The sequence below is a fragment of the Telmatherina bonti genome (assembly GCF_933228915.1).
Source record: "Telmatherina bonti genome assembly, chromosome: 2".
Lineage (NCBI taxonomy): Eukaryota > Metazoa > Chordata > Actinopteri > Atheriniformes > Telmatherinidae > Telmatherina > Telmatherina bonti.
In genome coordinates this window covers 8,581,743-8,596,523 of record NC_136620.1, presented here as the reverse complement: position 1 = coordinate 8,596,523, position 14,781 = coordinate 8,581,743, and the positions used below count along the sequence as shown (strand labels likewise).

Sequence of the window (14,781 nt, the reverse complement as noted above, 5' to 3'; positions counted from 1 at the left end):
CTCTAGAACTCCCTAAACGCTTCATGACAGATTCAACAGGTTATTTGCAAAGAAGATAGTTCTCTGTTCAACAGCTGCCCAGCCGCTGCAGCTCCCTTCCTGTCGCTGCCAAATTATTTTACATCAGATGATTTAATTATGTGATTATAAACCAGGGGTATTAAATTACACAGTCAGTGATCAAAGCACATCTGCAGCGCAAACAGCATCATCTGCGTCTATATCCACAAATACAGTGGTGTTCAGTAGCAGCCGGAGTGGGAATCAGGCCAACTCGGACAAACATGGACGTGCATTTGTATTTGAACTCAGTAGGAGTGAAAAACCACAAGTCTATATGGGGAGCCACTATTTCCTCATCCTCTGTTTGAGAGTTACGAGTGAGGGTCTCGATCACATCCTGTGCCCACAGGACAGAAAGGAGCTGGCTTTTTTTTTTCAGCAGAGCATGTGCATGGAATATAGATGAAATGCAGGGGGAGTGGGTTAGCTGTGTGAAAACAGGTGAACTAATGAGCCAAGCCTGCTGTCAGGGGGTCACTGGCCCACCCTCGACCACCTCAGAACTCTCCCTGTTTCTGTGAGTATGAATCTCACCCAGTTCCAGCAGGATTTTTAATTTATTTAATCCATTCCTGAATTCCAGTTGCATGCCAGCTATACAGCACAGAACTTTGCCCACAGTTCCCAGTGGTTCCCAGAATTGTTATGTCGAGCTTGCATCTGCTAACTCCCCTAAAACAGACCAAATTACACATGCGATGCGATGGATGCAGAAGATGGACGAAAGGCTCCATATTCATCTTTAGATAAGAGCACAAATGGGTGTTTAAAACAACACCACTTGTGAATTTAAAACTCTGTTTTTCTGATTAGTTTTGATGGCACATCAACATTTATTGTGTATATTCCTAAAGCCAGTGTTGCATTGCAGCATCCTGAGGCTGAGATACCACATTAATCCACTTTTTTAAGCTTTATTGTCAGTCCACGATATGTACAGGACATACAGAGGGTCAAGTTGTGTTCCCTCTTAACCACAGTGTCTGTTAGAAGGATTAATACAACATAAATATATAGAAATATAAAAAATAAAACAATTTGTACAAAATTTACAACAATATGCAATAATAAATAACTAGACATATACAGTGTATGTATTGTGAGGGTGCAAAGTGGTTATAGCAGCAGAAGTTGTTTAAATCGGCGCGGGAAGTGGGGGGATTCAAAATACTGGAAAATGATCAAGTGCAATGAATGTAGAGTCAGGCGGGATTTATCAGCAGATATCCATGGGATAGAAGTTCAGAGTTCAGCTCAGCATCCTGATGTCTGCCGATGAGAAGTATTTCTCAGCCATGTTTAGCTTGCTAGCATGGCTGAGCTTGCTAGCTTGCTAAAATACCAAGGGTATTTTAGAGAAATAAACCTCGCCTTTTTTTAGTTTAAATGCTGATAAACACCACCTTTCAATGCCCCATAATATCCTATACCTTGTTTTTTTTTTTTTTATTTTGAAATATAATAAACTGCTATGTAAATGAGGCTCCTTTGCTTGAAATAAAGAGTATTATTATTTCGAAGCATGACTAATGGTACTGAAGGGGACTGAAGCGCCGCAGCTTTCCGAAATCACTGTCAGCTGCACACACTGTATCTGTTACCAAGTCATACATCTGTTACAACGCCGTCGTGTCGTTTATGTTGAAATAAACTACTTGAGTAATGCAAATGTTTGTTTGAGCAATTATGCATGGTATGCGTGCGTAAAATCTGTTGTTTTCATAATTTATCGGCCTTGTAAATACAGAAGGCAGCTATTCGATGGCCAATGACACCGATGCATAGTGATTGACACTGTTTGGAGGCGTTTCCTGAGGCATCATCAGCTCTGATTGGACAAACACGTGTCATGCGGCAAAGACAAAGGCTCTGATTGGAACACCTATTTTGACACAACACTGTATCACCTTTGAATGGGCTACAGTGATGCTGGAACTACCGCCTAAAAAGCCCGGAGTCTCCCGATTAAGAGGGGAAAAAAAGTAAGTTTCTGTCTTTTATGGTTCGAGAGCTATGCTCGATTAAACACAACATGGTCCCTGGCATCGCCGACAATACCGGCGTCCCCAGAGTGTTAAAACCTAAAATCCATCCATCTTCTGCTGCTTATCCGGGGTCGGGTCGCGGGGGCAGCAGCCTAAGCAGGGAAGCCCAGACTTCCCTCTCCCCAGCCACATTTGCCAACTCTGCGGGGGGGAACCCGAGGCGTTCCCAGGCCAGCCGAGAGATATAATCCCTCCAACGTGTCCTGGGTCTTCCCCGGGGTCTCCTCCCAGGGGAACGCACCCGGAACACCTCACCAGGGAGGTCCAGGAGGCATCCTGACCAGATGCCCGAGCCACCTCAACTGGTTCCTCTTGATGCGGAGGAGCAGCGGCTCTACTCTGATCTCCTCCCGGATGACCGAGCTCCTCACCCTATCTCTAAGGGAGAGCCCGGCCACCCTGCGGAGGAAACTCATTACAGCCACCTGTTTACGAGATCTCATTCTTTCGGTCACGACCCACAGCTCATGACCAAAAAAAAAACATGTAACAAAAAGGACAGTCCTCTCAGCCACAATGTTGGCTTGTGGCTTGGTGCTGATCCCTAGGACAATACTTCCTCTTCTGGTCCTCTCCTCCCTGGTGACATCACGTGTCCAGTCTGCCTGCAGAAGAGAGACAACAGTCCACCCTTCCACAAGGGGAAACCACGATTCCTCCTGACTGGCCCTGCAAGCTGCCTCCTGCTCTGGATCCAAAACTTCCCCATTGTTTTGGAGGGGCAGGACTGAGTAGTTGCACCACTGGATCCCAGAATGGCTGCTGCCCTCCAGGCTCCCAGTCCTGCTCACCACCGAGCTACTGGTAAGTTCCATCCCCGACTGCTCCCTCCTCAGCAGTCTTCTCCTCTTCTGCTCCATCTGCTTCCTGTTCCTCCCGTCACACCTGCAGTTTCAATTCCATCCAGCAGAGACACTTGCAACTATTCCTGTTTAGCAACGATCCCAGGGTTGATGGGCTCCAAGGAGAGTGACACAACAAGACACTTCACCAAACCCATGCATTTTGGCCCCCATCACACCAGCACCTGGATATCAACACTAGTTAAAAAAAAAAAAAGACAGAACAAGAGAAGACAAGATAGGACACTGGAAGGACTTTTACTGGCTGGAGAGATCTCAGAGAAGAGACGGGATGCAGGATGGAAGCCGCTGTTTGGGGGAGAAAATCTGCAAAAGTTCAGTTGTGGGTTTTTACAAAGCAGATGAACCAGCAGTGAGTGAGTTTACATCATTACACGAAGTTAACCAAACAAGGAAAATGACCAGGCAGTGTGGCCGCCTCATTAAAACAGACAGAAAAACAAACAAACGAATCAGATTTGATTATAAATGCTGCAAATCATCACTCCATGACAACGGCAACATAAAACCAGCCTGAATGTTCAACACAAACTGCAGTCAGAACCTTGTGTTTGTGCAGAACCACATGTAAAAAGGCCCCGTTCCTTTCTGCCCCACATTAGACGGTCTGGCCTCGAGGGAACTCTCCAGGAGCTATTTTCTGGCCAAGGCAAACCTGCATGCGAGTAACGTTGACACTTTCCACTGCGGTTGAGGAATAAAGACACCTGAAACTTAAGCCACCTGCATTTGCATTGCAGCAGTCAGGTTGCACAGGGTGTGTTTCTTATGTAATGTTGCACCTGACACATGCACACATTTCTGTATGAGGACCTGGTGAGGTCGGTGAGGCATGTTCACATAAAGTTCAGCCGAAGAAAAGAGGAAAAGTTTTGTATTTGCTCTAAGCGCACTTGGTATTTGTTGTTCCGTGACTTCAAGGTTTTACTGCATCCGTGGAGCTAAAAGCTGAATGTGATTGTGAAACCAAGATGGCACATTTGCATGAAAGCAAAGTGATGAAGGGAGTTCCTCTTCATCACAAGGGCCTCTAAACCTTTGGTTCCCCTTGGTTCTCAGGATGGAGGTCTAATGAAGTTTTTCTGCATGATGGGAGCAAGAAGAGGGTCATGGAGAAGGCTTCTGGAGACACTACAGCAGCCCTGAGGATAGAAATGAAAACATTATTCCCAGAAAAGTTGGGAAATTTCTCACAATGCAAAAAATATGGACATTTATAACTCATTCAATTATTTTTAAGATACAAGTCCAAGAAAGGATTTTTGTGTCAATACTGACAAAATTGTGTTCAGAGAGAACGCTGAAAAAGTTTGTCTAAACCAAGCGGCAACATCGGGCAGTGAACAGTGAAGCCTAAGGGCATGAAACTGCAGTTCCCCCATCATCCACTAGGGGCTCTAAAACAGAGCGAATCCCCATAGACTCCCATGTTAAAAAGACCAACTTCATAGCAGAAATAAACATATTTACAGCAGAAATCAACATGCTTACAGCCTGGTACAAATATCCAATTTAGGTTTAACAGGTCAGGTTTACCTTCATGACAACTGTGGGGGGAGTACATTTTTTTCTAACTCCTCTGTTTAAAGTAATTTAATCTCAAAGTTCGGTATATTTAGAGGCTTGTCCTTTTGATTGACAGGTACCCGACCTCCCGCTTCAAATAAGAAGAACTTAGAAAAACCGCGGTTTTTAGCCGATTAATAACGTGACTTAGCTTTAGCTTACCTCCGTTAGCTGGTTAGCTCCTGTTAGCTCTGGAGTCACCCTGTTAGCTTTTAGCTACAGGGAGCTCGGAATTCACTCGATGTCAATCATCCACCGCCCACAGCCCCCCTCTCAGCTCCACCTCTTTGCCCATATTTGTATTTTCCTGGCAAGACGACACGCATGCCCCTGCCAAGATGGCGATGGTAGGAACCGCCCATCGAGCTTCAGTTCAGCTCTTCATAAACTAACGTGTGATGTCATGGAGGCTCTGCCCATCTTCTATATACAGTCTAAGATCAGGACATTGGTTTAGATACTGGAAAGGTAATTTATGTTTCATTCATAAAAAGTAGACAAGTCAAAACCAAGACTAAACATTTTCTTGGCATATTTTTCTCCTTAGGACATTAAAACTGGGGTGGGTAATGTTGCGGAGCTAGCAGGATGTGAAAGTGGCGCCCTGTCTTGGCTCCTCCCCCTCAACTGGTTTTGCTCATTGCGTGATCATTCACAGGTTTTTCCACCAACGATTTTCTCTTTCTCGGCTGTTTAGCAGGAGGAGGCAAATAAACCGAGCCGGGTCGGGAAATCCTTCCTGCATTTTCTCAGCCATGTTTGCCTTCTGAGTTTCTTCTTCACTGCTTTTTATTTTCATCCTAACACGCTGTTTATATGCAGGGTGTGGCTATCAGGTATGCGCTGCTGGAGGGGGAGGAGGGGAGCCGGGAGAAGAAGCTTACGAAATATAAGAAATGAACAACTCCATTTGGGTCGGAACGTTTGGATTGGTCAGAGTTTTTACAGATTTACAGTAAACTGAGGGGTCGAACTATATTTCTTATTGTTCATGATAACAGAATTTATAGACTACTGTCAGGATGAGGAACCACTTCAAACAGAGTAAAAATAAAATGTCTGAGCAACATTGTCTACCCCAGCTTTAATAATAAAAGTCCTTTTTTTTTCTTCTTTAAAAAAATGGTCGAAGACCATTCGACACAAGTTTCTGTTATTTTCTTTCCACTATGAGTTTTCTCCAGACTCTCAGAATAAATTTTCCTTGTCATGTTATCTGTAAATGCTGACACAGGTGTTTGTTTTGTTTTGTTTTTTTAACTGTCATTGAAAAATATTGGAACTTATTTGTGATTTTCTGGCAGAGTTTGAATCAAAGTGGAGAGTTAGAAATACAACTCTATCTTTGTCAGAAATGCAAACCTTTGGTGATGTTGCCTTTATACCCAATATCGACACCCTCACCCATAATCAATTAATGTACTGGTTGTGTCTTTAACATTTTTCTTTAAATAAGCCAGCATCACGTCCTCCTGAAATCTTCGTCTTACTAAACGTGTCTTCAGAGTGGAAACTAATTGATCCTGTTTTCGCCTGGAAGGAACTCCTTTTGGCCTTCCAACCTGCTCTGTCAGTCTCAGAGTATAGAGTATAGTATAGTAGAGTATAGAGTATAATATAGTGTAACTCTGGCTTCTGGTTAAGATTTTTTTTTATCAAATCCCTTTTTTCTGTTTTGATATTCATTTTATTTTTAAATTAAATTAAAATTAAATTAAATTATTTTTAAGTACATGACGTGTAGTGAAGCTGGGAGCTGATCCCTCTGCAGGTTTTACAGTGAACAGATGGAAATGGTGAGTTTATCCACAACTGAGTGCACACTGACCCCTGGTGAATGAGCAGAGAAGACATGCACACTGATGAAACCAACCAGAGTCAAATAAAATCTGGAGATGTTGACCGTCACACGTGTTAGTCCAGACTAATAGGGATTAATAACCTTCGTGGGTCTGTAAGACATTTATAAAGTGGAAACATACGACTTCTTGTAGTTTATAAGACTGTGCAAAAGTCTTGGTCCGGATTTTATTTAATTATATTTGTCTTAAATGTGATTTTGTTAAACAGGTGTCAGTATGTTCCTGGTTTAAGGCTGCAGACTGAAGGCCTGTCAGCGAGGGAACTGAGCAGAGTTCAGTCCCAACATGGGAGGCATCAAAGCTGAAGCTGAGGAAGTGGACTTGAAACTGGTTTATCTGAACCACAATCATGAAACCCTGAAAGAGGAGTGAAGTGGAAACCGGCTCAGACTCGCAGCGGGGGTGTCCTCTTCCTCATGTCAATCACAGCCGAAACCACTCAGTCACACATTTCTCACCGACATGAGACAGAATCTCGTTCCTCGACAGACTTCTGCTTCCAGATACGAGCAGGAACCAGTTGGTGTTCATGGAAAAGTTTTTTCTGGACAGAGATGCCACCAGAAATGTGAAGTTTCTGGATCTTCACTCAAATAACAACCAAAAGTTTTTATTTATTCCCAGCATGGTGTTGAACCTTCATATCTGCTTCATAACAGCTGATTATCTTCAATCTGCCCTTTTTAAACACAGTTAGGAAAAACACATGGTTTTACTGAAAATTTCTGAAAATCCAAAAAGTTTTTCACCAATTTCAGCATGACTTCTAGAACAGAAACCACCTGAAAACACAAGAAAAGATGTTGGAAATCACAAATACACTTAACTTTATCAGCTCCATGTGTTATCCACTTGTTATTGCAAAAATCAACCAATCACATGGCAACATTTATTCATGTAGACATGATGAAGATAACATGATGTTCAGACTGAGCATCACAAGGAGGAAGAAAGAGGATTTAAGTGACTGAACATGTCATTTACTGGGATTTTCACACATTTGTAGGATTTACAGAGAATATACAGTAGTAACAGGAAGTCCAGTCAGAACTGGTTCCAACCGAGACATGCAGAACATCATCTGAACACACAACAGGTCCAGCCTGGAAGCAGATGGTCTCCAGCAGCAGAAGACCACAGCGGGTTCCCTCCTGTCAGTAAGAACAGGAAACTGAGGCTACAATTCACACAGACTCACCAGAACTGGACAATAGAAGATGGAGAAACGTTGCTGGTCTGATGAGTCTCCAGTTCAGCTCCACATTCACATGGTAGGATCAGAATCTGCTGGAAACATCATGACAACATGGATCCATCCTGCCGTCAGGATCAACGCTTCAGGCTGAGGATGGTAAAATGGTTTAACCTCCACAGCCTGCCTGAGTCCTGCTGCTGACCATGTCCATCCCTTTCTGAGCACAGTGTAGCATCTTCTGATGGAAACTTCCAGCAGGATGATGCACCATGTCACAAAGCTCACATCATCTCCACCATGACGATGACTTCACTGTCCTTCAGGGGCAAGTCCAGTCCTGGAGGTCAGCTATCCTGCAACTTTTTGATGCATGGCTTCTACTACACACCTGACGTCTCGTTACCAGGCTTCAGCAGAGACAATGATGAGGGAATTCAAACATTTGACTCAGACAAAACTTGCAGGGTAGCATATCTCCAGGATTAGACCGAGACGTTCCCTGCAGTCCTCCAACAGCCTGAAGAGTCACCACATCTCAATCTAGTAGAGCAACTTCGGGTTGTCATGAGACAGCAGATTCTCATGGTGATGAGGTGGAATGGGAAATTCTCATGGTGATGAGGTGGAACGGGAGATTCTCATGGTGATGAGGTGGAACGGGAGATTCTCATGGTGATGAGGTGGAATGGGAAATTCTCATGGTGATGAGGTGGAACGGGAGATTCTCATGGTGATGAGGTGGAACGGGAGATTCTCATGGTGATGAGGTGGAACGGGAGAGTCTCATGGTGATGAGGTGGAACGGGAGATTCTCATGGTGATGAGGTGGAACGGGAGATTCTCATGATGAGGTGGAACGGGAGAGTCTCATGGTGATGAGGTGGAACGTGAGAGTCTCATGGTGATGAGGTGGAACGTGAGAGTCTCATGGTGATGAGGTGGAACGGGAGATTCTCATGGTGATGAGGTGGAACGGGAGATTCTCATGGTGATGAGGTGGAACGGGAGATTCTCATGGTGATGAGGTGGAACGGGAGATTCTCATGGTGATGAGGTGGAACGGGAGATTCTCATGATGAGGTGGAACGGGAGAGTCTCATGGTGATGAGGTGGAACGTGAGAGTCTCATGGTGATGAGGTGGAACGTGAGAGTCTCATGGTGATGAGGTGGAACGGGAGATTCTCATGGTGATGAGGTGGAACGTGAGAGTCTCATGGTGATGAGGTGGAACGGGAGAGTCTCATGGTGATGAGGTGGAACGGGAGTTTCTCATGGTGATGAGGTGGAACGGGAGTTTCTCATGATGAGGTGGAACGGGAGATTCTCATGGTGATGAGGTGGAATGGGAAATTCTCATGGTGATGAGGTGGAACGGGAGATTCTCATGGTGATGAGGTGGAACGGGAGATTCTCATGGTGATGAGGTGGAACGGGAGAGTCTCATGGTGATGAGGTGGAACGGGAGATTCTCATGATGAGGTGGAACGGGAGAGTCTCATGGTGATGAGGTGGAACGTGAGAGTCTCATGGTGATGAGGTGGAACGTGAGAGTCTCATGGTGATGAGGTGGAACGGGAGATTCTCATGGTGGTGAGGTGGAACGGGAGATTCTCATGGTGATGAGGTGGAACGGGAGATTCTCATGGTGATGAGGTGGAACGGGAGATTCTCATGGTGATGAGGTGGAACGGGAGATTCTCATGATGAGGTGGAACGGGAGAGTCTCATGGTGATGAGGTGGAACGTGAGAGTCTCATGGTGATGAGGTGGAACGTGAGAGTCTCATGGTGATGAGGTGGAACGGGAGATTCTCATGGTGATGAGGTGGAACGGGAGATTCTCATGGTGATGAGGTGGAACGGGAGATTCTCATGGTGATGAGGTGGAACGGGAGATTCTCATGGTGATGAGGTGGAACGGGAGATTCTCATGATGAGGTGGAACGGGAGAGTCTCATGGTGATGAGGTGGAACGTGAGAGTCTCATGGTGATGAGGTGGAACGGGAGAGTCTCATGGTGATGAGGTGGAACGGGAGTTTCTCATGGTGATGAGGTGGAACGGGAGTTTCTCATGATGAGGTGGAACGGGAGAGTCTCATGGTGATGAGGTGGAACGTGAGAGTCTCATGGTGATGAGGTGGAACGGGAGTTTCTCATGGTGATGAGGTGGAACGGGAGATTCTCATGGTGATGAGATGGAACGGGAGATTCTCATGGTGATGAGGTGGAACGGGAGATTCTCATGGTGATGTGGTGGAACGGGAGATTCTCATGGTGATGAGGTGGAACGGGAGATTCTCATCATAATGAGGTGGAACGGGAGATTCTCATCATAATGAGGTGGAACGGGAGATTCTCATCATGATGAGGTGGAACGGGAGATTCTCATCATGATGAGGTGGAACGGGAGATTCTCATCGTGATGAGGTGGAACGGGAGATTCTCATCGTGATGAGGTGGAACGGGAGATTCTCATGGTGATGTGGTGGAACGGGAGATTCTCATGGTGATGAGGTGGAACGGGAGATTCTCATGGTGATGAGGTGGAACGGGAGATTCTCATGGTGATGAGGTGGAACGGGAGATTCTCATGGTGATGAGGTGGAACGGGAGATTCTCATGGTGATGAGGTGGAACGGGAGATTCTCATGGTGATGAGGTGGAACGGGAGATTCTCATGGTGATGAGGTGGAACGGGAGATTCTCATGGTGATGAGGTGGAACGGGAGATTCTCATCATGATGTGGTGGAACGGGAGATTCTCATGGTGATGAGGTGGAACGGGAGATTCTCATCATGATGAGGTGGAACGGGAGATTCTCATGGTGATGAGGTGGAACGGGAGATTCTCATCATAATGAGGTGGAACGGGAGATTCTCATCATGATGTGGTGGAACGGGAGATTCTCATCATGATGTGGTGGAACGGGAGATTCTCATGGTGATGAGGTGGAACGGGAGATTCTCATGGTGATGAGGTGGAACGGGAGATTCTCATGGTGATGAGGTGGAACGGGAGATTCTCATGGTGATGAGGTGGAAGGGGAGATTCTCATGGTGATGAGGTGGAACGGGAGATTCTCATCGTAATGAGGTGGAACGGGAGATTCTCATCGTGATGAGGTGGAACGGGAGATTCTCATCGTGATGAGGTGGAACGGGAGATTCTCATCATGATGAGGTGGAACGGGAGATTCTCATGGTGGTGAGGTGGAACGGGAGATTCTCATGGTGATGAGGTGGAACGGGAGATTCTCATGGTGATGAGGTGGAACGGGAGATTCTCATGGTGATGAGGTGGAACGGGAGATTCTCATGGTGATGAGGTGGAACGGGAGATTCTCATGGTGATGAGGTGGAACGGGAGATTCTCATGGTGATGAGGTGGAACGGGAGATTCTCATGGTGATGAGGTGGAACGGGAGATTCTCATGGTGATGAGGTGGAACGGGAGATTCTCATGGTGATGAGGTGGAACGGGAGATTCTCATGGTGATGAGGTGGAACGGGAGATTCTCATGGTGATGAGGTGGAACGGGAGATTCTCATGGTGATGAGGTGGAACGGGAGAGTCTCATGGTGATGAGGTGGAACGGGAGAGTCTCATGGTGATGAGGTGGAACGGGAGATTCTCATGGTGATGAGGTGGAACGGGAGATTCTCATGGTGATGAGGTGGAACGGGAGATTCTCATCATGATGAGGTGGAACGGGAGATTCTCATCATGATGAGGTGGAACGGGAGATTCTCATGGTTATGAGGTGGAACGGGAGATTCTCATGGTTATGAGGTGGAACGGGAGATTCTCATGGTTATGAGGTGGAACGGGAGATTCTCATGGTGATGAGGTGGAACGGGAGATTCTCATGGTGATGAGGTGGAATGGGAGATTCTCATCATGAGGTGGAACGGGAGATTCTCATCATGAGGTGGAACGGGAGATTCTCATCATGATGAGGTGGAATGGGAGATTCTCATCATGATGAGGTGGAACGGGAGATTCTCATGGTGATGAGGTGGAACAGGAGAATCTCATCGTGATGTGCAGTAACTGCGTGATGCTTCATGTTAAGTTGGAAGAAAACCTCTGAGTGTCTCGAACACCTTTTTGGATCAATGGCAGTTGATAATCTAAAGCGGTTCTTAGGAAAACCGGGTCCAACCCAGTCAGCAGGGTGGACCTGATAAAGTTTATGGTGCTCCATTATCTGCTGGTGATGATGGCATCACTTCTGTTCCTGTTGCTCATCTGTAAAGCCATTTGCGCTGCACATGTAGAAAAACTGGACAAATGAAGCTACAGAGTAAAAGTACTGAAATAATTTAAAGTAAAAAATCTGCAGTTTTCTGGGGAATGCTGCATTTATTGTTTTCCACATACATACAACCATATGTGCACTGTAGCCAAAAATGTGTATATTTACAAAAAAGTCAAATCAATATACACAGAATTATATTACAAGAAAAACAATCCTTCAGTAACCCTGGCACCACCATCTTAACGTATACAAACAGAATTTGGGGGTTTATGTGCAGAGTGGAGATGAAGTGTTTGTAGTTTACACATTAAATATGAAAGCTGCAGCTCACATTCTGTTTGGGTTTGCTGGGAAACCATGTTGGCTCATGTTCAGTGCATCAGTACATTCTTCAGTGGAACTAAAAACCTGCCTTGTTTCCGTCAGACTGGGGAAGCTTTTCTGGCTTAAATGGTTCTAAAACATAATAAAAAAATCTTTTAGTGTTCGACTTATTTCCTGCTTCATAACTTACCGAGCAGAGGAAGCATAAAACCAAAGCTGGAGCGGCTGATCCTGCTCAGACTCGTTTTGGGAACAAACCCAATGAAATACCAAATGGTTCCTGAGTTTCTTCTCGTTGCAGAGAAAGATTCAGTTAGCAGGTGGTTTAAACTGCAGGTTGCGCTCATTCAGTCTTCTGCTACGTCCCTACAGAAGCCCAGAAAGGACAAATAAAACATGACAGGACCTGTTTGGGGGCATGCGGGGGCAGCAGAGCTCTGCTTTGACTCTTCAGCCTGTCGCTACGTCGATGTTCGTGTTTAATGACTGCGAGGTAAAACACAGCAGATCAGGTGGGAGGCCGCCGACAGGCCGCTCCTTTCTGGCTGATCTGATCGTTTCTGAATGTGAAATAAAACTAAAAGCTGCTCAGCAGCTTGGCTTCTGCTTCCTAAAACCGCGAGGTAAAAACGTAGCAGGTAGTAAAACTTCTGCTGCGAGTTTTTGGCTCCGAGATGTTTTATAAACTCAACAGATTGATAAAAACTTTCCATCTGAACAACTTTCAGCTTTGCTCCCATCAGGACTGTTTCCTTCCGGTGATGTGAGCTCTGAGGTTTCCTACAGGCAACGTACCGGTGACTGGAATCTAAACACGCCAGTCCCTCTGGACAACTTCTACAGTTTTAGCCTCCAAGTTTGAGCTGGCTGAAACAGGGAAAATCTGCTGCAGCAGAGTTGCCAGATTTTGCAACAGAAACAAGCGATCTGACCAAAACTGACCTGTAATATAAATAATATAAATGTCTAAATCAGACCACGACTCATGTTGGTTTGTTCCTTCTGGGCTTCCTTAGTGGCATAGCTTTAGATATAAGCTGAGATATGAGATACTCATCCTCTAAACGAGAAGCCGGTGCGTTCAGGGACCCGGTGGCGAAGACGAAACTGACGTCATTCCTACAAACCCGGACAGAGAAGAGACGGGCAGTGTCGACCAGTTCAGGTCGCTGTGGCCCAAACCGTCCCTCCCATGTGTCTTTAATGCTTCCTGTCGTAAAAACCAAGTGAAAGGTTTGGCGTCGTCATGGAAACCTGGCTAACGTAGTGGTGAAACCAGTCCATCCGGATCCAGAGGCCGAGCGTGAAAACCAAAAATATGCGCAACCTGCCCCTGTGGTAACCGTGGGAACAGAAAGCTCTGCGTTGTCAGGGAGACGCAGGAATTTTCCTCCCGCCCAGACAGAACCCAGGAAAAGTGTCCCCAGCTGCGCTCCGTCCGCACTGCTGCTGCATCTTCCTCCGTTTGAAAGCAACAAAAATGCCAAAAATACTTTCAGCAAATAGCAGCGAGTTTGATGAGCAGTCGGTAAAACACGGAAACGTTTGCAAGCCCTCCGAGCCGGAGAGGATGCAGAAATAAATTACTCCGATGCAGACACACACACACACACACACACACACTCTGGCGTGTGTGTTGTTGACGTTGCCAGTTTTATTGGTTTTATCCGAGCAGCAACCCGGACAGGGCGTTCAGGTCTCTCATGTACGGGTTGTCGCTGAGGATGCGGTCGATTCGCTGCTTCTGGTCGGGGAAGATGTCGTACAGCTTCCTCTTCAGCTCTGACGTCTCGCCCGGCGACCGCTGAGGCGGAGGCGAGGGCGACGGGGAGGGCGAGCGGCGCGGCGGGTGCCATTCGGGCGGACCGGAGTGAGGCCAGTGTGCGGTGGGGTGGGGCGTCAGGGAGGTGGGGACCCGGGGGGCCGAGTGAAGGGCCTGCACGTAAATGGGCTGGTGCTGCTGGGACCGGAAGTCTGGGGGCCGCAGAGGAGGAGGAGTTGCCGGAGCCCACCTAGGAGGAGGAAGACGGACAGGTGAAGAGGAAGATCTGAAAACATCAGTCCTGTTCTCGCCACCGACGGGAGACAAACCTGCCGTCTTTACGCAGGAAGACGTCCAGGTGAGGTCCGTCCTTCCCCAGCGGGTCGTCTGGAATCATGAAGTGATCCTCCACAAAGGTGAACTGGAGCAACCTGCAGGACACCAGGAGACATGAGGAGACATAAGGTGTCCGTGTGGACAGTGGACTTTTAGCTTCCAGCCTCACTTTACAGCTGCATCTCTGTCTTTTAATCATCATCAGAAATCATTTTAGAACGTTTACAAGTCATTATGGAAGTGTCGCATCGAGATGACTTGATTAAATAGTGGATCAGGCCATGCCCTTTGCAGCCATAGCAACATGTGTAGCAACATGTGCAACCATAGCAACGACAGCCACATGTGCAACCACAGCAACATGGGCAACCACAGCAACATGGGCAACCATAGCAACCGCAACAACATGTGCAACAGCAGCAACATGTGCAACAGCAGCAACATATACAACAACGGCTTGTTGACAGAAATAAACGTATAAAATCTCCGCCTGTTTGGCAACACG

The 14,781-nt window shown here is 46.4% G+C and overlaps 1 protein-coding gene across 1 annotated transcript in view; it reads right to left on the bottom strand.

Annotated features, from left to right (window-relative positions):
- Nucleotides 1-11,998: 11,998 nt before the first annotated feature.
- The window catches only part of n4bp1 (nedd4 binding protein 1), a 33,059-nt gene continuing 30,276 nt past the window's right edge, over nt 11,999-14,781 (bottom strand). Inside the window, exons 11-12 of the mRNA XM_079254076.1 lie at nt 14,270-14,371; nt 11,999-14,190 (exon numbers count right to left, since the gene is read on the bottom strand). Coding sequence (XP_079110202.1) covers nt 13,842-14,190; nt 14,270-14,371 — 451 coding nt within the window. The 3' untranslated portion in view covers nt 11,999-13,841. The remainder of the gene's footprint in view (nt 14,191-14,269; nt 14,372-14,781) is intronic.